We start from the raw sequence: 23,677 nt of genomic DNA on the forward strand, positions 1-23,677 counted from the left end.
ATATCACACTGTACCACAACATAGTATACTGTATTACCTCACACACGATATATAATATTCAGCACATATAACATTATTTTATGGTCTGTTATGTGGTATTATTCTACACTACACCTTACATTCATTTTTGCATATTTATTTAGCTATTTGTTATTGAACTCAGACATTGTGCTGTTTTGTGCTCTTGCTTGTATTGTGATATACTGCCTTATTTGTGCAGTTTTCTGTTTGTATGTCATGGGTGTCAAACTCAACAACTAAAAGGGCCATTTATATAAAACATCTCACCAAATCTGTGGGCCAGAGAAAAAAAATTTTGTATTTCATTCTCAATTAATGTTGTGTTGTGTTATGTTGTGAACTGGCCATTGTTTATTCAAAATATACAAAGACATCACTAGTAAAATATAGATATTTATAATAGACCTTGAAATATTCCAAATTTAAATGTCCCCAGGTGCTATGTCTTTTAAACCTACCTATTTGCTGGCATCCTTTCTTTGCTATAAGTTCATAAACACTTGGGCTCAATTTCCAGCTGCTGAGCTAATGTGAAGTGTCTATATTGATTGAAATGCATTTTGGTGATATGACTGGTGTGGAATTGCGCAGAATTGCATAGAATTGAGGTGTAACTGCTGGCCCATAGATTCTTGCTGAGGTAGGAGAGTCAGAAACACATTACACTGCAGTGCATGCTGGGGGCTGTAGTGCAGCACATTGTGAAACAGGCTACCATTAACAGAAAATTAAAATACTTTTGCAGGCTGGATACGATTGTGTCACGGGCCTGATGTTTGACGCACGGGTTGTACGTCCAAAACCCCTGCCTATCCCTTGTTGCCCCCCCCCACCCTATGCACTTTGTTGCATGTTACCTGTAGGAGTGCGCTGCTGAAATTCTATTGTAATTTTGAATGCTCTGTATTCTGAATACATTTTACAATAGAACTGACAACTTGAAACGTCAGCCTTGTTACTTAAAAGGAAACAGGGCTGACAGTGTACTAGAACAGCTTTAAGTTTTAAATAAATGATACCTGTTGACTTAATTCACCTGTGTTGTTCAGTATTCATCATATTATTCAATCACAAAATGCAATATTGTATTGCATCAGTGAGGAAAAGGGAGATCATTTACATGTTCTAAAACAGATAAGAAAACTAATAGCAGTTGACTGTAAAAGAAAGCAATAGTTGGTGTATTATTGGTGTAAAGTGCATGCAAGTAAATAGCTAATTAAAGAGTAATGAAATAGCTATGCTATCATCGCTATTACATGCAGACAAAGGCATTCGACGGGTGAACAAATGAAGTACTAGATTACCATAAACAATGTTTCCTAGAACCTTTAGCATTCTTAATGAATTCTTGATCACAAAACATCTTTTTCCGGCTTTATTTTTTTTTATCAGATTTTACAAAAATGAAGCGATCAAGTGTTAATCACAATCAAACTAATGCGGTCCATATGCACTGAACCATACTGAATCTGCCCCGTGCTTGAACATACACATTTCATGGATGCCGAGTTACTGAAAGACCAAATAAACAGATACAGAACGCAAAATCACTAAAAACAGCTCCACTGTAATACAGACACATCCAACCGGATGAGGGACAGACCAAAAAAGTACTACAATAAAAGCACACCGTACCTTTGTTTCCCAGTTGGTAGAAAAGAATTTATTTCCCCATTTCACAGAATTAAAATAGAAAGTGATGAGAGATAAATGAGTTTGCACCACAGTGTGGAAGAGGAAGGAAAAAAAAAAAAAAAAAAAAAAAAAAAAACAAAACAAAAACCTACTTCTTAAATCATTCAGCAGATTTTCTCCTAAGTACACAGTACAGGCTCAAATGCATTTCCCCTCCTTCCATCCTATTCTTTGTTGGAATTGGTTGATTTAAAAAGAAAAGAAAAAAAATGCATGACAATTGGTTGATATAAAAACAACAAAAACAAAATTCTTTAAAACAAAAACAAAATAATAAAACTTTTAAAGTCTAAAAAAATCTTTGTGCGTAGAAGCACAAAAAATACAAAAAGAAAAAAAACAAAATAAATAACAGTATGAAATTTAAAATAAAATGAAAAAACTAACTTAAAAAAAGTCTTGAGGACAATTGATATTCTGCAGAAAAATGAGTGTTTTACTTTCTTTAAAATACATTTCTTGGTAATTGGGAGCAAATTTGGCTCCACATCGAGTGGTTCACAGTACTTCCAGAACAGAGTTTTTGTTCAAGTCCACCAGTTCGGTCAGCATTAACACTCTGAAAAGAACGTTCCGCCTAAAAATCAAATACTTCTGAAATTTAATGTAAATATCTTGCTTGTTAATGAGAAACGGGACTTGGAATATTTGCTCGTGTATATGAAAAACTGCCATGTGTGAATTGTTAATTGGTGTAACCCCACCCTAAACTTTTTGACTGCCTATCGAGCAACACTTGCACAGTCATTTACCCATTTATAGAGCTCAAGTCCTGAGGAAGGAGCAATTTACAAAAGTGTAGAAAGCTAAAATTAGATTGTCAAGGCTGTTATTAAATGAGCAAAAGAGATCTTGAAAGGTACACCAAGGCATTTTCAAAAAGAACAGTGAGGTTCCACTTCACTCACTTTTCACAATCATGTTCAGTTCGAATGGACAATTGCAAACCAGGTGCACCTTAAAGACAAACGTGCATCTATACTAGCAGAGACATGGCTATTGCTTTCATGGCTTTCATGAGAACCTCTGCTTTTTGTTACTTTTTTGGTACAAGTAATTAGCCATATAGTTTGTGCAGAGATAATCCTTTATGTCTATGCTATAAGGCCTCGGTTAAAATTAGTCCAGGACAGAAAACAAGATATGGTAAATGAACTGCAAGTGTTGACAATGGGCTCTGTTTTAAAAGAGAATAAAAGGAGGAAGTAAAAAACAAAAAAATAAATAAAAACCTCACCTGGGAGAAAGCCAGTGCAATTCTCTACATCTCTCAAACATGTACCTTTGTGTCTAAGCTTTATAGTAAAGGCCAAAAAACCCAAAAGACTCCAAATTACATCCTAACATCAGCATCAGTGAATTAATCTATTAATCAATTAATTCTACAACCTATTCACAGCTACACAAGGGGACCAAATTAACCACCAAGTTTTCTTATTCATAATCCAATTTTACATTACCCATTTGCCCTTAAGCTACACGTCAAGTTGTGGTGCACTGGGTAAAACTGATGAATTTACCATTCAACACAGAGCAGATGTTAACCTTACCGTAATTTAGACTTAAACTATTCTCTTAAATTTTGTTCATTACATATCAAGGTGATGCACATACCTACACGTGGCTTTATCAGATGTATAAACCTTCCAGCTTCTTTAAAATGATGCCAATATAAGACTACCACCTAAACTGACCATGTAGAAATAATCTCAATGCACTGCGCACCATCAATCTTTTGTTTATCATTGTTTATAATAGTGTCATGTTCTGAAACATGCCATTAACCAACAACCTTAACAAATATAGCCTATATAAGTCCGCAGGATTGCTGTCTGTAAGCATGAAACTCCCTAACAAAGTGCATTAAAACCACTCATTTGGTTTCTTACTGACTATTGTTTAATTTTATAACATACTTTTTAAGCACTAGCAGCACATTCTTTTGCTCTACAGGAAGGTCAGGCTGCAATATGGTTTTTCAGAGGAGCACAGCAAGATGCGAAAAACACGGCTCACGACGGGACGTACTACTGCTGAAAGACAACAGAACACTGACCCACACTGTCCTAAATGGGGGAAAAAAGTCACTATTAAAGCTAAGCCTGCTAACACTGCATGTTCATCTTTAAAAGAAATTAAAAGGAGGGAGGAAAAGGGACAGAAAAACTGACACATTGCACTGATTTCTCCAAGGGTCTGGAGTTCATGCAAACCATTTTCTCATTCCCTTATCTGAGCAAGCAGAAGAAAAGTGAAAACACTCAGCACTATAGTTACAGTTCCTGAAAGTTGTTCTGGTTACAGCAGAACTAGGGGGTCAACACAAAACACAGTGGAGCACTTTCTTGATGGGGAGAAATATGAAACTTAAGTTAAAACCAAGTTCCGGCCAAGTTACAGAGCAGTAACGACAATGAACGGCCTGGAAAGATGCAATACACAGCCTGAAAGCGAGACTATATGCACTGTACTTACTGACAAGTAATGATCGCATATTTAAAAAGGTGAAATTTATTTCTCCCTATTATTGTAAGCATCTCGTGCTTTACCTCTAGCCATTAATCCCTGTGGTTTAAAAAGATTATAGTACTGATGTGTTCAACAGATAGCTCTTAAGATATTGTTTGTATGCGTTAGGGTACACAAAATGTTGCCCAGGCAAAAAGAGATTTGCCTTAAGCTTCGTCTAAAAAGTGTGCGGGTCTACATAACGCGCTTTGTGTGCTATAGGCGTCTAGCTGAGGTGCCAGGGCTTGACTAGACTGTACTATTGGTGGGCGCGTTTGGTGCTACCCAGCCCTCCCCCCTCCCGTTAGCACTCTCCTCCAGCACTGAAGAGAGCAGTGGAGTTATCAGCTGGCAAGGCGTTCCTACCTATCTCCCTCCCTCTCCCCATCTATCCCAGCCTAGATCCCTTTTGCTTCCGTTTATTTTTTTTTAGTCTTAAAATTCCTACTCCAACCGCGTGGGATGCTAAATCGCGGAGTTTGTTGCAGAGGTTGGTTCCCCCTAACCCCCTTCCCACCCTTTCCCACCCTCCCTCACAGAGACACAGGGTGCGGGGCCGCCCCGACACACAGACCATTGCGCCGTTCTTCCCCCCTCCAACAGCAGGGCAGTGCAATACACAGACATGGATGAGTTCCCCAGTAACCCTCCCGTAGATTAGACCTGAAGAGCAACAGAGGAGAAACATTAGGAACGTTTCAGACTTTATACCACACAATACTAGTGTCTTGGAATATGCTGCACTGTCAGAATTTGCGTTTTTATCTATGACTATATTTTTATCCATGACTGTACTTTATTAGAAGTTCTGCAAAAGTCAAGACATGTTTGGTGTCTAGAGTAAGTTGATCTAGTTTTGCACTGGAGCTACAAAATAAGTAACCAATGAATGATGAAAACTTATGTAAATCCACCAACATCTTGCAAACTTCATGCCCAAATCTTTTGCCTTGATGTTTAAACAGAATACTGCCACTAATTTCTAACTAGATATTGCCACACAGACTATACCTTTAAAAGCAGGGATTGCAAATTTCAATTACCTGGGGGCCACAAGCAACGTGGTCCTCCCAAAGGGGGTCAGCTTATGATATTAAAAATAAATAATAATAAAAAAATAAATAAGGCTGGATTTAAGGCTAAGTTGTCAACATGAACTATATGAAGCTGCCTTGTGGGCTTGGGTCCTGTGGGGTGACTGTTTGAGACCCCTTCTCTGATTTTGAAAAGGGGAAGAGAAAAGTCACAGTAGCACCACCTACAACAAACTTTGTTGTAAGGTTACATCTTGATATGTTAAATTGCTGCATGTTTTAAATTAGTTTAATAGTTGACAAACGTCTAGCATACAAAATTCAGATTCAAGGTAGTGTAACCTACAGTGTCAAACTATATATGCAAGTATGAAATTTAACTCGACACGCTATGAGGCCAAGTGTGATTTCCAGACTCCAGTGCAAAACTAAAGAAGCAACCTACAGATGCCAAAGATATCTTGGCTGATGTTCTACATTTTGGCTAAATCAAAACTGAATGAATTTGACCATCAACACTACTGCTTTAATGATGAACAATGTGAAATCCAATATTAAAATCAATAAAGACGGGACATGAATGTTTATGGAGGTTTATGTACCTAACAGGCGTGTCCTGTGTTAATTAGGGGGGCGCATCTAAACGCCATAGCAGGCTGACAGCCGCTCCTTCAGCTGTGGGGGGAACTGCTCAGAGAACTGCTGCCAGTTCTCCTCCCCAACCTGGTCCTTAAAGCCATGCAGGATCTGCAACAGTGAATTAACACAGTGACTCCTTTGATTTCTCAGTAAACAGAAAGATTGCAAATTTGTTCGTTGATGCAAACCTTGTAGAACATATCCCTCAAATCTTCTTTCGGGTTCATCCATGAGGCCACAGCATCACAAAAGAAAATAAAGTCCTATAGACAGATGCACACAACCAGTTAACCAAACAACCAAGCAATGAATAAAAAATAAATAAAATTAATTTAAAAAAATTATAATAATAATAAACAAAAAAAAATAATGACGGTACAATCAATGGAATTTGTTTGATCACCTGCACTACACCTCCAGGATTCACCCCAATCATTAAACAGATGCCTCTGAAGGCTGAATCTTTCTCCTCATTGTCCCTGATGTTTCTCAGCGACTGGCACCTGAAAACAGAAAGCACCAGTTTTTAAGAGCTTCAGTAAATTAAATATTTATAGACTGATTACACACAGTCTTATGCAAAAGTTTGAACACCCTGGTCAAATTACATTTTGTCGATTTTATAAAAACGAAAATAAAATCTCTACTAGGAACAAACTTAAATATGCCATTTTCAACCAGTTTTAGTGTATAATTTGTATTTAACATATCTGGGGATATGTAGCATAAAATGTGCCCTAACTTTTGCTCAGGCCACATTTTATGCTTAACTCCCCAACCCCCACCCTTACCCCCCCACCACCCATATGTTAACAAATAAACAGTATTTGTGCATTAAATGTGCACAAGTGTGTTTAGAGGATGTGTATTATTTTCACTTAGAAAATCAACTAAATGTCATTTCACCGAAACCTTTGTATGTGCATGTATAATTTTATGCATCAAATCAACTAAATGGTGAAAAATCACTTTAACATTATAACTAGTATTTAAAACTGTCAACAAGGGGAGGGACGAGAAGAAACAAAAGAAAAGAAAGACTCACCAAGGTCGAATAAACTGTGGCAGCATGGGTGCCACCTCCTGAGGACAAACATATCCCAGTCGACCAATCGTAATGGCTGTTTCAGCAAAAAAAGAGAAAATGTGTCAGAAGAAAACTGTACAATTATAGCATTGAACCAGCTAACCCACAACGCACCTGCTCCCACATTCAAACAATCAGAAACAGATTTCTAATGTGTTTTGTAACATCTTGCAGAGGTCAATGTGGCTCAAAAAGAAACAGGAAATAATTGACACATGTAGTTTTAGTACCTGTGTTCTCCAATAGAGTCTTGGGGGTATTGGGTCTGTTTATAATCTCCACCAGGTGGTTAAGAACCAGCCCCACATATGGCTCCATCTCTACACCTGAGGCCAAGACAGAAAACAGCAGTCAGCTACAGTAAATGCTGGGAAAGAAGGAAAAATCCAGCCACTACTGAGCACCACTAAAACTGACATGCAGTCAACTTTATGCTGGCTGCTGCACAAATGATACATTCATCACTCTTATGAAACCAGAAATGAACAAAGTATGCATTGTTATTTCCTTCTGTTTTAGAGTTCAAATTGGTGGAATTAAAAGTCTGGTACAGGTACAGTCTAAACACATTTTAGTGCTAATGTTCTTTGTTGCATGAGAGCATGATAGCTAGTTAGCCATCTGGAATAACAGGAAACTTAATTCAGGGATTAAAACCAGTCATACACTGAATTGAGGAATCTTGTTCAACAGTTCACAACTCACAGGCTGTGCATGAAACACAACCCCCAACAGACAGTTTGGTCTATGGACAATTTCCAATAAAGCAGGGCTTTCCCAAATACAATTTTTTGGGCTCTGGATCTTCGGAGGTAATCAACAGTGAAAATTTTAAAGATGAGAAAGTCATTTGGAAAATCCGCATCCAATGGCAATGTAGAAAACACACCCATGGCTTCAGCCACTGTAAAATCCGAATCTCAAGGCTAGCTGCTGTCCTCACAGAGCATTGCAGCGCTCAAAGGGCAGAGTTGGCATTAATGGTCTTTCACATAATTTATCAAGCTTTTGCTTAGATTTTGTTTTAACTTGTGTTGGGGCAGTGGCTGTGGTTGCATGCAACTTTGAGAAATCTGTTTGTCAGACTGCTAAACTGCAAGATAAGCTTGTCTGAGCAGTTAATCAGGAATCACAAGCCCCCTCACTCCCCACATCAAACAATGCTAAATGAATGCTGAAATTCAGCCTGACAGAAGTTGAGTTGGCAACAGCCAAAAGTGAAAAAATGGGCTTAAAATGGCACAGTGTATCTCTGGCTTTAGACAAGCTCTGCTTTTTAGTAGAGCATATGTTAAACTCAGCAGTTACTGAGATGCATAAACCTTGATCATATAGAACAGATGTGCCCAATCTTATCCGCCAACAGCTGGTGTGGCTACAGGCTTTCGTTTCAGTTAAACTGAAGCACACCTGATTCTGCTTGCTTAGTCAGTTGGTCTCAGTCTTAAAACAGTTGATGAGGTGTGCTCTTGCTTGGTGGGAATGAAAACCTACAGCCACATCAGCCCTTTGTGGATAACACTGGACACCCTGATACAGAAGTTGTCAGTGGACCCCAAAAAATAAATAAATAAAAAAAAATAAATAAATAAATAAAAAAAACAAAACAAAACAAAAAAAAAAACACCTGATTAAATGGGTTCCATCATAACAGTTTGTACTACATACTATGAAAATGTCCTTTGTGCCTTGTCTATTAGACTTTTAAAAGCAAAATGAATGAATTTATACAGCAAATAATAAGTTCATGTAATCACTAAAATTGAGTAGGTCTTGAGATCGTCTGATGTTTATAGAATTCACACACTCCAGACAGCATTGAATAGAAAATATGTAAACACTCAGTTCAGTATTCCATAGGATCATTTTAAATAAGGTAGAACAGCCTGTTTTGCCTCTGTTTTTACTGAGTCACAGAAAATAATCCAAACTTCCTTCCTATCTCACCTGAACAGTCACCTGCTCCCTGCCTGCTGTCACTTGAGCCTGTAGAGACACCAAACACTGTCACTAGCCTGCCTGCAGTCTACCATGCCAATACCAATGCACACACTTCACTAAGAGGCTCAAAAGTGCCAGCTGCAGGATTATGAGGACATACGCACACATACACACTCTCTCACAGCAGCTGTCTTAGAGTCTTGCCAAATCCAAATGGCACAGACTGTTAAGCTGAGAGCATTGCAGTAAAACAGTTTGTTCAATGACAATGCAGTCTGTCAGAGAAACGCCAACCCAGGTAAATGCAGTGTCTTTATTCCAAGTAACTGGCTGTCTAATGACCATGCTAATACATGCATGTCCCCCACAGGATCAGGCACACAAGAGACCAAGTTAAACTCACCCATCTGTATGGAGATTTCACCGATGGCCCAGGTGGCGTTGTTACAGACCGAGATGAACTCTGGGTTCAGGTTGAGTCCCAGGATGGGCATGAACTCAGCTGCAGGCGTACAGACAAAAACACTGATCCATCAGTAATCCATGCCGCCAGACAACCCTCACACATTCAGCAATGGGTTTAACTACACACATCCACCATTCAAATCACTATTTAAATGTTTAGGGTGAAATCAGTCTTTTCTAATGAAATAAAACCAGACGGGTTGCAGATATATAATTATACATTATACTGTGTAATTGTATAGGTTAAAAAATGCTAGTAAGCAGTTTGAAAAACAAAGCTGTATAGCATTTAGAATGAAGTTACAATAAAATACAGAAAATGCTTCGTAGTTCCAAAGTGGCAGTGAAATCTTAAGACAATATAAATGTGTACAAAAACACACACATACACACACAGAGGGATACATCAATACCAATACTGCCATCAAGCCGATACCGCACTCATTTACTCGTACCCATAAAAGTTCACTGATGCAAACATTCAATACCGCTAATACCATTTGACGTAAACCGAGCGTACACTGCCGTGCTAATAAACAAAAGACTCAAGCTGGCAGTGAAGGAGTGTCTGCTTACACAGAGCAGTATGACTGACTTTGTGACAGATGGACACAAAGCCATGTTTTACTTTAAATCGTTTGCCTTGGTACATTCTCACTAGACACTATACACTGATTTTAGCCCGCTTTTGAAACATACAATCACAACAGCTTCCCTAATACAGGTGGGGAGACACAGGCTAGCAAAGCAGGTGGAAAAAAAGGGGACATTTTCTACCAAAGTCTGTCTGTGCCGACTGTTCGACTGAATAGAATAGTGAGGTATACACGCTAATACGGTGATTTGTAAAATAGGCTGTAAAGAGACTATATTGTCCTACCGTGTACATCACAGCCTGGTTTTAGCTTCAGTGCTCAGTGTTAGCAGTGCTGCTCAGTACTCTATGCACAGCTTGTTATTTTGAATGAAACAGAATTATTTGAAATTGTTCAAGGACAGGACGTTTTATATAAATCATAGGCTTTGTCCGTACACGATGGTCTATTCAAATGTACAGTGTGAGTCACAAAATAACATTTCTAAAATATAACAATATATGTCTGGCTTCAGACGACATTCAACTACAGCTCAACCAGCCAAACAAAAGACTTCAGAAGTAAAACTCCACCGCTCTTTAGATGTGTTAGCCTCGGATGTGATTCCTGCTGCCACTGTGCAACAGAGGCTGTTATTGAAAGATTCAAACCTACGAATCGTACTTTACTTACAGCTGTACAGAAGTGGTTTTCTGATGTGGAACAACCCACTCTTCTCCACTACAGCGTTACTCTATCCAAGTTAGATAATGCAGCATAAAATCAGCTAGATTTTAACACTTTACCTGTTAAGTTACATCGTACTCATTTACACAAAAAAACTACTTAATTCTAAGTAGGTTATTCAGTATGGTATTGATGCATCCCTTATTTATGTTCTTTTTCTTAATGTGTATTTACACGATCTTTATACTAATTACACACACACAAATGATCTAAGATCAGGACTCATCTGTCCATGTAGTCATATTTAGGCAAAAACCATAAACAAGCTTTCTAAATTAGCATTCTTTGATGAATATATGCAACTGACTTTGGGAGATCAATGGCAAAAGCAGTTCTCACCGATGCAGGGCTTAACATGAAGGAAGCAGGCTTTGGTCAGGTCCCCCAGCAGCGCGAAAGAGCTCTGCCTCACTTCTGGCATGGTGTCCTACAGACACAATAAACACTTCAGCCTCCAAAACATACACAATATACTCTCAATATAAAGCTCTCTATTCCCACCAAAAGTTACGTATCCACTGTGTACCTGCATGCACTGGAAAAGCAGAGTCATGATGTTGCTGCGAGCAACCAGCTGCTCCACATGGCCACCCAAACCCTCAGCCAGTCCACTGAGCAGGTCCAGAGCCACGATCATGAAGTCCTTATCAGGAGCCTCGTACTGCTCTGGGTGCTGATTATACATCTTCCATCACAAGGACAAGGGACAGCTCAGAAACTCAAACATGGCAGTGAAGTGTTCTAAGGCAAAACAGTTCCCTAGTACTAACTTATGATTAAATTTTGGGGAAAAGGTTGAATATTTCAATAATTAAAAACGGAATTAATTACAACCTTAAGACAAAGGAAGAAAAATACATGGCGACCACTAAGCTGAAAAACATTCAGTAAATATTGGGAGCATGGCAGTAACTAGTTTAGGCTTGGAAAGTGACCATGAGGGTTGCGTACACACTCACCATTGCCTGAGCAAGGGTTTTCTGAACCAGGGTGACACAGCGCTGGTATACTGGCTCACAGTAGGGCAGAAAGCCACTCTGCAGAGCAGTGGCCACCGAGGACAGACACTAGACAGATAAACACAGAGTCTCAAAGAGAAGCTTCCAACTTTATTACATGGTACTGCTTATTTGATGACTTGCCGCATTCCTCCCATTCTACAAATGAGTCAAACTCACTCACCTCCAACAGAGGGAACAGATCCTTGTCTTCATCTTTCAACTCATTCCATTTCTGGATGAGAGGGGGCATCAGCTTTTGGATATATTCCTATGAGGATGAGTGGATAAAATAAGATTGAGCAAATGTACAGTTTTGTAAAAAATGTTTTGCATTTATCAGTACTGCATAACAGTATTAGTGTAGCACTTCAGGCTTGGGAAAGGGGAAAAAAAAGGCCACACACACACACACAGAGAAAACTCACAGGCTGATTGAGATGGTGGCCCACAGAGTCAGCCAATGTTCCAATGGCATCATACAAGATGAGAAGATTTTTGTGCTGGTATTTTCCAAAAGCAAAGACAAGTGTGTCCAGAATAAAGCCCAGATAGGGAACCAGCTCAGTACAGGCCTCTTCCTCTAGAGTTGCAAATGCACTGCAGGAAAGACACAGAGAAGAGAAACGTGAAGTCAAGCTTTTAGATTGCAACCAATAGGGCTGTCCATTACCAACTGTTAATCATTACAGCAATATTGACCTGTGCAATACCGACACCGCAGAAGGCTGCAATATGCAAATGAACTTTCCAACCAACATAAAATTGTTTACTGTGCACTGTGAGCATCTTGACCAATCACAGATGGTCCTTTGTGAGATTGTTGTTCACATGATCCAAAGTAATCAAATTTAACACATTACTTGGATAAAACACTGTCTTCTACATATTGTGATGCAGTAATGTGGCAGTGGAATCACTACATATTTTTACTTAAACTGTGGACATTTGTTATACAGGGTTAAACTTCATATTTGGAGCCACAGCTACAATTCACAGGATCCTTGAAAACAGCAATTTTGACCACATCTTTAAACAGAACCACACCTGCAGGCAGCCTCCTGCACCCTCTTGTTGCCATCAAGGATGCGTTTGAGCAGCTCGGTCATGAGGGGTTTGAGGTAGGCGTCGGGTGGCTGGCTGACCACCCAGTGAGCGTAGCGGCTCAGCGTCCAGCAGGCGATGGAGCGAACCAGAGCTTTCTTATCACACAGACACTGGATCAGGTGAGGAATCAACTCAGGCAGGTATGGAACCATGCCCTGTACACAACCTATAAAGAGAGATAACAAGAAAACCAGTGATGGAGAGGAAGAGAGCAAGAGACAGCAACTTAACAGAACATGTCATTTAAAACTTTGTACAGAAAGTGAAAAACGTTTAAAGCAATAGTTTGGTGAATAATCAGTATTTTAGGGTTAGGTGGTATTATGGTAATAAGGCATACCACAGTATTTAACATAAAGGGTATTTTAAAAGTGACATCAAACTTCTTTTCCAGGTCTGAACAGTAAAAAAACATATTCCACCCATCTATATTTCAAAGAGGCTCATTGATAGGTGACGCTAATAGAAAAAGGGAAAAATCAGAGCCAGAAAAAAAACAAAGCATGATAATTACAGCTAAGAGCTACACACCTCAGAACAGATTTCGGCTTTTACTCCAACACAAGTCACTTATCTTTCAGACTTCCTCCAAACTGATGTCATTTTAGCATCAGCTGGAACAAAGCCTGTGCTGTGTGGCAAATTCGGCCAGCTAACTAAGCTCTCATCATATTAGCCAGAATGCTACAGTCCTAAACACCAAAGAACAAGTTAGCGTTTGGCTGTCTGCCACTCCAACACAACTCAGTGGACGTTTGTTCTTTCAGACATTAGTTTTTTTTTTTTCCCTTTTTTCCACTGCACTACTACATTTTGTAGCATAGTTTAGCTAATAAATTGTTTATATCGTATATCATTTATTTGTACCATATTCTGGTGAATTGTATTGTTTCAAAGTTACACTACTATTTAATAGTTTACTGTACACAGTATTACCTCACATGTGGTTTCTTACATTGTATTATTTCTGCACAATACTACCCCACCTACACTGTATTTCCACAGTGCAATGCTATTGACAGTTACTGTCGTGTACCTCCTTGCTTACTGCCAGACACCTGGACTGTGACCATTTATTTATTTATTGTTACTTGTCTGGTGTATTTGTCTAGTATTTGCAAAACCTAACTCCCCTATTGCCCAGTGTACTTTTATTTATATATGTAGGAGTGTATCATAAGCATTTTGATGTATTTTTGAATGCCCTGTATTCTGAATACCCGTGACAGTAAACCAATCCTGAGTCTTCAGCTTACCCTCAGCGATGGCCCCCAGCACCAGAATGCCAGACTCCTTGATGACCCAGTCTGGGTGGAACAGCAGATCCTTCAACAGTGGGAGCAGATGGGGGAGCAACTCGTCCCGGAAAACATTAGCCAACACGTCCAGCGCTGCTGCTGAACATTTACCTGAAGAAGAAAGATGGTTATATTGAAAGGCATACTGCAATCAAAATATCAAAGATCTCACCTGCCTCTATTGTCTTGACTAAAACTATAACATTTGTTGGATCATGTGCCCGTCTTGGCTCAATAAAACACCCACAACTCATTTGGAAACCCTGTGGTTGGTCATGGTACTCACAGCACACTTCTGTGATCTGTCAGAGGGCTCATTTGCATATTGCAACCATCCTGTGACATCTATTGCGATACCGGTTAACAAACTGTTTCACAGCCCTAAAACAATATGTTTAGGAAAGTGAAGTGGGTGAATTTCACATCTTATTGAACTAGTTGCGGTTTTAAATTTATGATGAGATACACTGGCCACAGTGGATCAGACAGTATGAATACTTGAAGATCACAGACAATCAAGTTTTAAGTTGTCGTCACCTCCACTGACACCAGTTAGGTTCTCACCAAGTAAACAAAATGGCATTGTATTAGTTTATTAAAGCACGTTTTGATTCGGCACCATGGACACACTGGAGTCCAAGAGGGCACACAGTTAAAAAGAGAAGCAATCTTACCCACTCAGAGACATATTTACAGTGTAGATAAAACGACTGTTATTGTTGTAGCCAAGACTTTAGGTATCCACTTACGCAAGTTCCAGTCAGAAAGAGTATCGTCGTCATCGTCATCATCTTCGTCAATATCCTCCCCCTCCTCTCCCTCGCCCCCTTCGTGCTGCAGTGTGACTGTGCGGGACTTGTGGAAGCGGGGTTTAATGTCCTGCTCGCTGTCTGGAATAGCCTCATCCTCCTCCACGTCACCCTGAAACAGAAGTACAAGGTCAAAGAGAGACAGGGATAGGCTTTTAGTCACAACAGTCAAAGAGACAACTGTGCTAAAAACCCTTAATCTTGTTCTTGTTTTTTGGATAGAGGGTCAAGGGGTTTCATCAAAATAATTGCAGATGGTACCTGTAATACACTGACTCCATCAGGGCTGAGTGATTCACCTTAAGCGGCATTTAAAAGCTGGATAACAGCAGAAAGCTAAATGCCATTGTAAAAATGCGTGTGTGTAACTAGATACTAGGCTGAAGCGATGTATCTAAATGTGTTAAGAGCAAGGTCTAATTTTAACTGTGTAATCATTCTCCAACAAACCTGCCTACAACGCATGTCAAACGAGTTAAGAGAAATTACACCTCCCACCCACACACTTTAGCAGAAGAGCACATTAGCTGTAGTAGTTCGCAGTTGCATCAACATTCAGTAGCACAGAAATGGCTCCATTCCCACAGCTGGGAACAAGGATCAAATCCTTGGAGGTCTAACAGCTGCAGATATGAGCGAGGCCTTGGGTCAGACAGTATGAATACATGAAACATCACAGACGAGTCTCAAGATCAAAAAGATATCGTCATCCCCATTGCCCAGCCATGAATGTGTCAAATATTCAGTTAAAAGGTCTTCAACTGAAATGGCAGCGTGTGTACTCACCTTCAGCAAGATGATGTCGATTTCAGAGTACTTCATTCCATTCACCAGAATAGGAATCAGTCTAAATGGGGTCAGATTTAGAACAGATTTAGGACTGTAATGGAGTAACAACTAACACAGTAATCATTCATCACACAGCATTTAGACTCCCTATTTAGATTAATAGGCTGCATCACCACACACACTACTTAAATAAGTGTACTGCAACTCATTAACTAGATCCAAACTACCTTGTTTGATGAGGTCTCTATATTGTACCCAAAGCTTCTTTCAATGACTGCAAGTGAATGCAATGACAAAACCCAATCTCTCTAAGAGCTCTAGGAGAATGCTGAAGGGAATTCCAAAATTAGCCATGTCATACGATACTGAGGGTGCTAATGGGTGTGCGGGGCCAGGCTGCTGTGGATCAGACAGTATGAATACTCAAAGCATCACTAACAGTCACGAACTCTGATGTCATCATCTCCATGGCGACAGGCTGGATGTGTGGCAGATGCTCTACACATCGGCCGTCTCCAGCCCGCAGGGCTAGCAGCCAGTGACAAACGTACTATTAAGCATTCTGGTCAAATCTGTACCATGTAAAGCAACAGGAACTAATTCCCCACTTCACATCTTGTGATATTCCCAATCAACGATGACTTACTGAACCAGGTGTCCAGATAGCACCTCCTTACAGATGGGCTGCTCAGCCAGGGTGAGCCAAAACTCACAGGCCTCCAGAGCCACGTTCTCATCAGGGTCCTGTGTACGCTGTAGCATGTACTGAAAAGCAAAGATAACATGCCAGTCAGTCAAAGAGTGTAAGCTTGTCAAAATGTTAAAACATCCAGCAGCTTTTTAGTCACAGTCATTCTGGGGAAGACTACTTTATAAACTGAATAAAACCAACAGGCAGAAATACATTCTTATGAGGTGACAATGGTCTGCATCAGGTGAAAGCTAATGCTCCGCATGCTGATGCTATCTATCACAGGGTATGGACTTTACTGCAGTATTTACACAGTAGTGAAATACAAACATTTATTTTGGAAAATCTTGGACTGCTGTCAGAGCAAAATGGTAACTTTACAGGGGAAGGAAAAAAATTTGTAACTTATAATAGAAGCTAATGTAACAAGTAATTTTGGACCATTTCTCCTGTCCCGTTCATCATGAACTTAACACAACGTAAAGAATTTAACACAACCCAAATTTAAAGAATAAAAATAAAAATGGAGATACATTTTTGTGCGACATCAAGAAAACATTCCTAAATCAAAGCAGCTGAATTGCCACCTTCAGATTTGTATTTGTAATTCTACACCACTTTTGAAAAAACCCAACACAGGGAAGAGGAAGGCTCACCTGAACGATGCTGTGCATGTGTGGGATGAGCCGATCGATACGGACTTCAAGCAGCATGACCAGCGCCCGACATACATTCTTCCTCACCTCGGAGTCCTCATCTGCAGCCAGCGCAAACAGACTCTGACATAGCCCAGGAAAGCGGAGTCAGAAACAGAAAAACAGTGAGCAAACTATAGTCATCCAATTGCTGTTCTCTCTAGTTTTGTTCTCCCAGAGCTAATGAAAAGTAAACCCAGCAGTACTTACCTCAATAAAGGTGTCAATGTTGTCCATTAAAGCTTGAGCTCTTCCAATGATAAACTGGTTCACACAAGCAATGGCATGAGATCTGTAGACAAGGAGCATAGGAAAAAAAAAAAAAAAACAATTCCATCACCGACAGGCAATACAGCATAAATACCCAACAGCACAGAAGTGGTGTGCCAAATTCATCGCAGCTATAGCAGAATACTAGATAATTGTATGATCTCCTGTAACTGACCTTATCTTGGGACTACAGTGCTTGAAGAACTGGAGGAACTTGGGGATCATGATGTTTAGAGGTCGGTTCAGGGCATCACTGTCCAACAGTTCTGAGGAATCCTCACAGATCTTCTGTAGAGCTCCAAATGAACCCTGAACACACAAACAGCTGAGTTAAACCACAGGTCACAAAACCATGTCGAAGTGGAAGCAAAAGCATATGGTGAAAATTATGGCCATTTCTCAGCATTCAAACACACAAACATAGTAGGCCACAAGCAAAATGATTTATTAATAAATATCTTGCTCTAACCAAACTCCCACAGAAACTGATTTGGAGGGTGTGAGGTTGGTCAGGAAGCTCATAGCAAATTACAACCTTCTGGAATGTCAGTATGCAAATAGTAGGGAGGGGAATAGAAAATAAATAAGTCCTTTATTGCCTTTATTAAACCAACCGAATTACTTCAGTAGTACTAAGTATCAAATAATTGTCTCATTTGATATCAAAAACAGCCAGTCATAGCATCAGTGAGCCAATAAGCATTCAGGGCTTCTTGATTAGTGTGCAGAAGTCAGCAAATATACCTACTTCCTACAACACTCACTCATTTGTGGTTTAAGTCATAACAAAATTTCCATTCATAATTTAAGAATATCGTTTACAATTAAAATGGTTCTCTAAGTCAAATTATCAGTATTGGTACCGTAATCAAATATTGAAAGATATCCAGCTCTAGCCAATAATAGGCCAACATTGTAATAATTAACAAGAGATATATTGTACATTCCTTTCAGATTAAATAAAAAAATGAGGAGATTATGAGGAGCAGCAGAAGAAAGAGGGGTGGAAGAGAATGGAGAGGTGGCAGTGCAGACCTCACAGGTGTTATAATCCTCAGAGTTGAGCAAGTTGCAGAGCTGAGGGAGCAGCTCAGGCCATGTCTGCAGCTCCCCTTTAGAAGCGATGGTTGTGATCAGGATACCTGGGTAGGGAACATTAGATGCCTTTTATAAGCATAGGTTACTGGAAAGTCTAAAGAGCACATCATCAGAATAGCCTGCCATTAAACTTTTGGCAGCATGAATAAATCATTAATCCACACACTACAGACTCTGCATTTAGCACAAGGAAGTAATACAATGCCAAGTTAGATGAGGCCTTATTTAGTATGTGAATAGAGATATGGAGCAAGTAGGTGTCAGTTAGGAAGCAGGCATATAAAAAATTTGAAAGGAAAGAAGACCTTAAGTTTTCTAGAACACTACAAACACGACAAGAACCATTTAGGAACATTACTTTTTTTTTTTTTAAATGTAGTCAGTAAATTCAATTAATAAAAAAAAAATAATAAAATAAGCAGCGCTCTGCAATACATGCATATATCAAGCTTAGACTCACCGATGGTAGCGCGAATGAGGGGGGATGGGTCCCCAATGTTGCTCAGACATTCTTGCTTGATGAAGTCTGCCACTGCAGGAGGGAAGTTCTGGTAGTGGGCCTTCACATTGTTCTTTAGAATCAAGCCACTGAGTGAACGTGTTGGCTCATCTGTGAGGGACAAAGAGGAGAAAGGTCCTCAAAAATTGGTTTTTATAAATGGAAGTGTGAACATATAAAAGTAGCAAAACAAGATATACGAAGCCACCACAAACAAGCAGTGGTAAAAGGTAAAGAACAGAACAGAAGCAGAAATAAGAGGGGCCTGGTAAAGAGGAACAGGGAAAAAAGCCAAATAATAAGAAGGAAAGGGATGCAAGTTAGGCCAAGGGCAGACTCGAGTAGGCACCTGGTGCTGTCACAGAATGAATCACTCAGAAATCACAGGACATTTCTAGGGCCTTTGGTAAATGTACAAGTGAATGCACACGTAACATTAGCTTTGCCTTTACATGCAAAATAGTAAAACACAGATGCTGCATCAATGAAAATATCACACTTTTAATCTTAATATAAAGTATATTAAGCATCTATGATGCAAATCCAACCAAACATCTTGGAAGATGTTTAATGCTACATGAATCTCATTAGTCTAACAGATGACAATTACCAAATTAAGTATTTTGCAGATTTTGATTGGCTCCTGACTTTTGACTCACCCTGTTTACTGAATAGCATGTCTTAGATGGAGAGACCTACCCTCAGATTTCAGTCTTGTCAAGACGAAGATGAGATAGTTGTTGAAGTCAGGAAACTGGTTCAGCTGCTCCAGTTTCTGAAGGCACGGTTAAGGGAAAAAAAGCACTGTGGAGGAGCATTCATGAGCCAAACATATCAAACCGCTTTTGACACTCACGCTCCACCAGCTGTGATAATGATAGTAACTGATTATGTGAAAACCCGTAATTCACAGCGAGGGTGTTTTAGACTGCCTCGACAGCACAAAAGCTGCTACAGCAATTGTTGAAATCACAGCGTCTCGGTGGCTAGTAATGGTAATTCTCATCCAAAGAGATCAGACAACATAAGCAAAAAGACTATACGTTGATGATAAAATGCAGCATAATTTAAACACAGTGTGAGATTACAGCAATTACAAAGCATCCCAAAAATTTTGCAACCCCACAGACCGAGCCTCAGGCTGGGCAAAGCCTTTATTTGGATGAGTAAACGGGTTAGCCGAATGGTTGGTGAGGAAGTTCATTTTAGCATTAAATAAAAGTATGTAAATTCAGATTTACTGTTTCAGATATGATGCAGATACATAATTACATAAAGTCAAAAAACTATCACTAATGTCAACTAGACAACATTATTGGGTGTATGCCTTTAACCTTAACCTTTTTATTTTGAAGGGTCAAACTACACCAGCTAAACATGGCTAGAAACGTAAATAACCATAACACTAAACTTACATTAACTAATATGTTTGGGCGACTAATCAATCAACACTGCATATTGGGGGAAAAAAACAACTCTTGTAGGTTTGCTGAGCACTTTGGATAGTAAATAACCATGTGATAACCATGTGTGTTGTAAATGTTGTGACCCCTGGTTCCAATCACCACCACTATAACGAAATTTAAGTCTGTATGTTGCTCTGCAATGCACTACAAATAACTGATTACACCTTAATGGTTTACTTACAGAAGTAAAAACTGTAACTGCCCCTTAATGGATGTTTTTACCTGACGTTAATTAGAGCTACCTCAAAAACACTTCAGCTAGCTAGCTAATGTAGGTAGCTCGCAAGCAAACTGGCTAACATTTGTGCAAGCAGAGACTGCTCCTGCCCAAGATGAGGCTCTACCCAGCCTGAGGATTCATCTGCAGGACTACAGTTTTGGTACAGCTGGCATGCAGACAAGAACGGTATTTTTACTGAGAAGGATACTTGCTGCACAGCTCTCTGCGTGGCTGTGTTTGGGGACTGAGAGTCTTTCAGGAGCTGAAGGACCTGCTGGAGTCCCTGTTCATCCGGCTGCCACTCCATCCTACACAAACAACCAAAAGTGAGAAACAGTCTGCGGGAACAATAAAACACGAACAAGAAATATATAAATAAATGAAGCGCTTCTCAACGCTGATTGGTCACTGCATGGAAACAATGAAAACGTGGTGAAAGCGGCCTGAGCTGGATTAATATGTGAACGAATAACAAAGACAAGATAAAATAGTTCTTTCTGAATAACGACCTAACCGCGAATACTGGTCGTGCTCTTTGAGGCCTGGTTAATCGCGCCGGAGAAGCTAACTACATAACTAATGTAACATAATGGTCCCAATGAGCTTAAGTTAGGTGTTCGTGTGTCGGTGTATCCTTGTGTTTTTTTCAGTGCTGAAGGCTTATGGAGAGGAGGAGAACAACCATACAGGCAAACAAAGAGCTCAGTGTCCCGGGCACTGTCATTAATCCCCAAAAAACCTGTGCCACCTGGTTCGTGGTCACCTTCCGCTATCTAATCTAGCCTAGTTTCCAACCGCAAAAGGACCGCCGTGTCTGGGTAGCAGCTAGCAGTTAGCGTTACACAGCTAACTAGTCATCCAACTGAAGCGCGGCTAAACGCTACTTTCAGCGGCACTGCAGCGCTCAGATGAAAGCAAACACCTTCGTTTGTCTTCAGTTAGCTCGACGCCGACATGTGCACTGTTTACTTATCACATCAGAATTAACTTACCTTAACTAGCCTAACTAACCTAGCTAGTTAGCTAACAACCATTTGGTAGCCAGGTTAGCTAACCTAATATATCGGTAGAGGTTAACTTAAGTCGTTGTATCAGCGCGTGAATGAAGTCTTTATCTAGATAGCCAACAGTTTCATCAGGTGGATTAGAGGGATCAGCAACACTATATCTTACACGGACAAGTCGCTTTGTTAGCCAATTAGCCAGCAAGCGCCGTAACAGCATGCCGCTACTTAGCATGCTAGCTAGCGGCCTTTCGCTTTGAACCGGAGACCATGTGTGAAAACTCGCCTTCGCCACTAACATTAGGCCAAATTACCTCGGGCAGGACAGAAACTCCGTTTAACGTAACTGCAATGGCGCATTAATAGTCAAATAAATACATCAAATGGACAGTTATTGCCACAACTTTAGAAGATGCAAAACCCCTGGAATATACATAGGAGATGCTCCAATGCTAGTTGGCTCCACCGCTCAGTAAAGCGTGATCCGGCTCGGCTCAGTCCAGCTAACCAGCTCGATTTCAAAGCGCCGGCAAAAGTTCGAATCCGAACGACGGCGGATCTTCTGTCCGCTTTAATTCTCTTCGCCTGCCGTGTTTCCAACGTCTACATCATATATTTACAACTAGTATCTCTCATTTCTATACTTTGCTACTTACAAAGCCTGTGTGCGGAGGCCTGTAGACCCAGAAGGGACGCATGCACCAGTGTGTGGACCGTCTGAACTCGCCGCCCGCCGGCGCTCTGCTCTGAGTGAGGCTGCGGAGAGAGGAAGACGCTGATAGGATCCCTGCCGGTTCTGGGTGTGACCTCAGCTTCCGAGGCCAGTCACATTCGAGGCGTTTTTGCAAAGTAACAGTCCTGGTCTTAGTTCGAGTCTAAGTATTAGATTTTCACTTTGTTTTCTGGATTTAACCACATGAATTACTAGTCAAAAGTTTGTACATCCCCTTACTGAATATGCGTTTTTCATAATATTAAAGGGCCAATACCATTGTACCCCTCTTTTATTTTTTTCCACATGAGCTCAACTTTTTATTATTATTATTATTGTTGTTGTTGTTGTTAGTGTAGATGTTTGTACTAAAAACAGTCATTTTGTACATGATCATTTTCTAACCTCTTTTATCCCTTAGAACTAAACAGGCTGTTTCTGTCAATGTGCATAAAAAATTGACATATTTTAAAAATGCACGTTTCCCCTTATATTGTGTGTAAATCTCATGATGAATGGACTAAAAGAAATGACCCAAAACGACTGAAAAATGTCTGGTACCATTGACTTACTTGACGTACCGTATGTGTGTATGTTTTGAGGGTGCTTAAAAGAACTGTAGTAATACTACAACCGAACATAAGATGTGCAGTTTAAATACCCCTCATCAAATGACATGTTTTGTTGATTTTCTAAGTAAAAATTTGCCCCAATACATTAACCTCAGCAAAAAATAAAAAAGTAATTGTATATTAAGTGTTAACAAAAAGTTCTATATTAAAATGTACAGAAGATGTTTGTAAATCATTTTTACTTAGAAAATCAACAAAACGTCATTTGACCAGGGATGCTTAGACTTTTGTAAACGACTATATGTGCTATCTAACACTTATATAATAAACAATAATCTAATTTCTTCCATCTAATATTCCTGTAGTGCTATCTTACAGTAATCATTAGAATTGTGTACTGTCCTGTAGAAAACTGTACTTTGTCTTTATCATAAGTTTCTTTCAGGAACTCACTAGAAATTTCTGTAGTAGATCTTTTTCAAAAGTGTAGAGAAGGTTCATCAAAACACAGTTTGTTTTTCTCAAGAGTGCTGTTAATGGTATCCACTGAAATGTACTCATATTTAATTTTTTCTATATTTTATTTAATCTTTGTATTGTTAAAAAACAAAAGTAGAATGATCAGTAATTGTAAGTTAGAAGTATATTATGTTTGTCCATTTGTATAAACTGATCTAATACTAATATACTGGTGTTCATACAAAATGTAAAATATTTGTAAAATATTTTTTAAT

General features: G+C 39.6%; 1 protein-coding gene and 3 non-coding genes across 6 annotated transcripts; all 4 read right to left on the reverse strand.

The window, feature by feature from the left end:
- Window positions 1-1,664: 1,664 nt before the first annotated feature.
- On the reverse strand, window positions 1,665-22,419 carry tnpo2 (transportin 2 (importin 3, karyopherin beta 2b)). Of its 3 annotated transcripts, none has more exons than XM_036590322.1 (26): window positions 22,316-22,419; window positions 20,864-20,963; window positions 19,669-19,744; window positions 18,931-19,080; window positions 18,408-18,514; window positions 17,548-17,681; window positions 17,313-17,394; window positions 17,064-17,186; window positions 16,363-16,481; window positions 15,714-15,774; window positions 14,868-15,039; window positions 14,077-14,229; window positions 12,761-12,986; window positions 12,142-12,313; window positions 11,898-11,984; window positions 11,675-11,782; window positions 11,242-11,388; window positions 11,055-11,142; window positions 9,332-9,430; window positions 8,935-8,973; window positions 7,218-7,313; window positions 6,946-7,021; window positions 6,304-6,403; window positions 6,089-6,163; window positions 5,864-6,008; window positions 1,665-4,890 (listed from the first exon to the last, which is right to left on the reverse strand). In XM_036590322.1, exons 2-25 carry the CDS (start codon window positions 20,960-20,962, stop codon window positions 5,901-5,903), a joined length of 2,697 nt encoding a protein of 898 aa, XP_036446215.1. In that variant the 5' UTR covers window position 20,963; window positions 22,316-22,419; the 3' UTR covers window positions 1,665-4,890; window positions 5,864-5,900. The 3 variants fall into 3 exon arrangements, with proteins under 3 accessions (XP_036446215.1, XP_036446214.1, XP_036446216.1); XM_036590321.1 differs by having other exon boundaries at window positions 11,242-11,400; XM_036590323.1 differs by lacking the exon at window positions 8,935-8,973 and having other exon boundaries at window positions 11,242-11,400.
- On the reverse strand, window positions 14,595-14,661 carry LOC118821870. Its single transcript, XR_005008376.1, has one exon. It is a non-coding gene; the product is annotated as a small nucleolar RNA SNORD41 (small nucleolar RNA).
- Window positions 15,571-15,643, reverse strand: LOC118821869. The gene has a single exon (XR_005008375.1). It is a non-coding gene; the product is annotated as a small nucleolar RNA SNORD41 (small nucleolar RNA).
- On the reverse strand, window positions 16,118-16,185 carry LOC118821871. Its single transcript, XR_005008377.1, has one exon. It is a non-coding gene; the product is annotated as a small nucleolar RNA SNORD41 (small nucleolar RNA).
- Window positions 22,420-23,677: the final 1,258 nt, after the last annotated feature.

The sequence above is a fragment of the Colossoma macropomum genome, unplaced genomic scaffold (genome assembly GCF_904425465.1).
Source record: "Colossoma macropomum unplaced genomic scaffold, Colossoma_macropomum, whole genome shotgun sequence".
Taxonomy (NCBI): Eukaryota; Metazoa; Chordata; class Actinopteri; order Characiformes; family Serrasalmidae; genus Colossoma; species Colossoma macropomum.

What these genes read in the sequence shown, in the direction of transcription:
- tnpo2 (XM_036590321.1), bottom strand. Translation starts at nt 20,962, where the DNA reads ATGGAGTGGCAGCCGGATGAACAGGGACTCCAGCAGGTCCTTCAGCTC. An exon ending in CACTGTAGTCCCAAGATAAG is followed by an intron (nt 17,395 to 17,547) that starts GTCAGTTACAGG and finishes CCTTGTCTACAG; the next exon opens with ATCTCATGCCATTGCTTGTG. An exon ending in ACATGCACAGCATCGTTCAG is followed by an intron (nt 16,482 to 17,063) that starts GTGAGCCTTCCT and finishes TTTGCTTTTCAG; the next exon opens with TACATGCTACAGCGTACACA.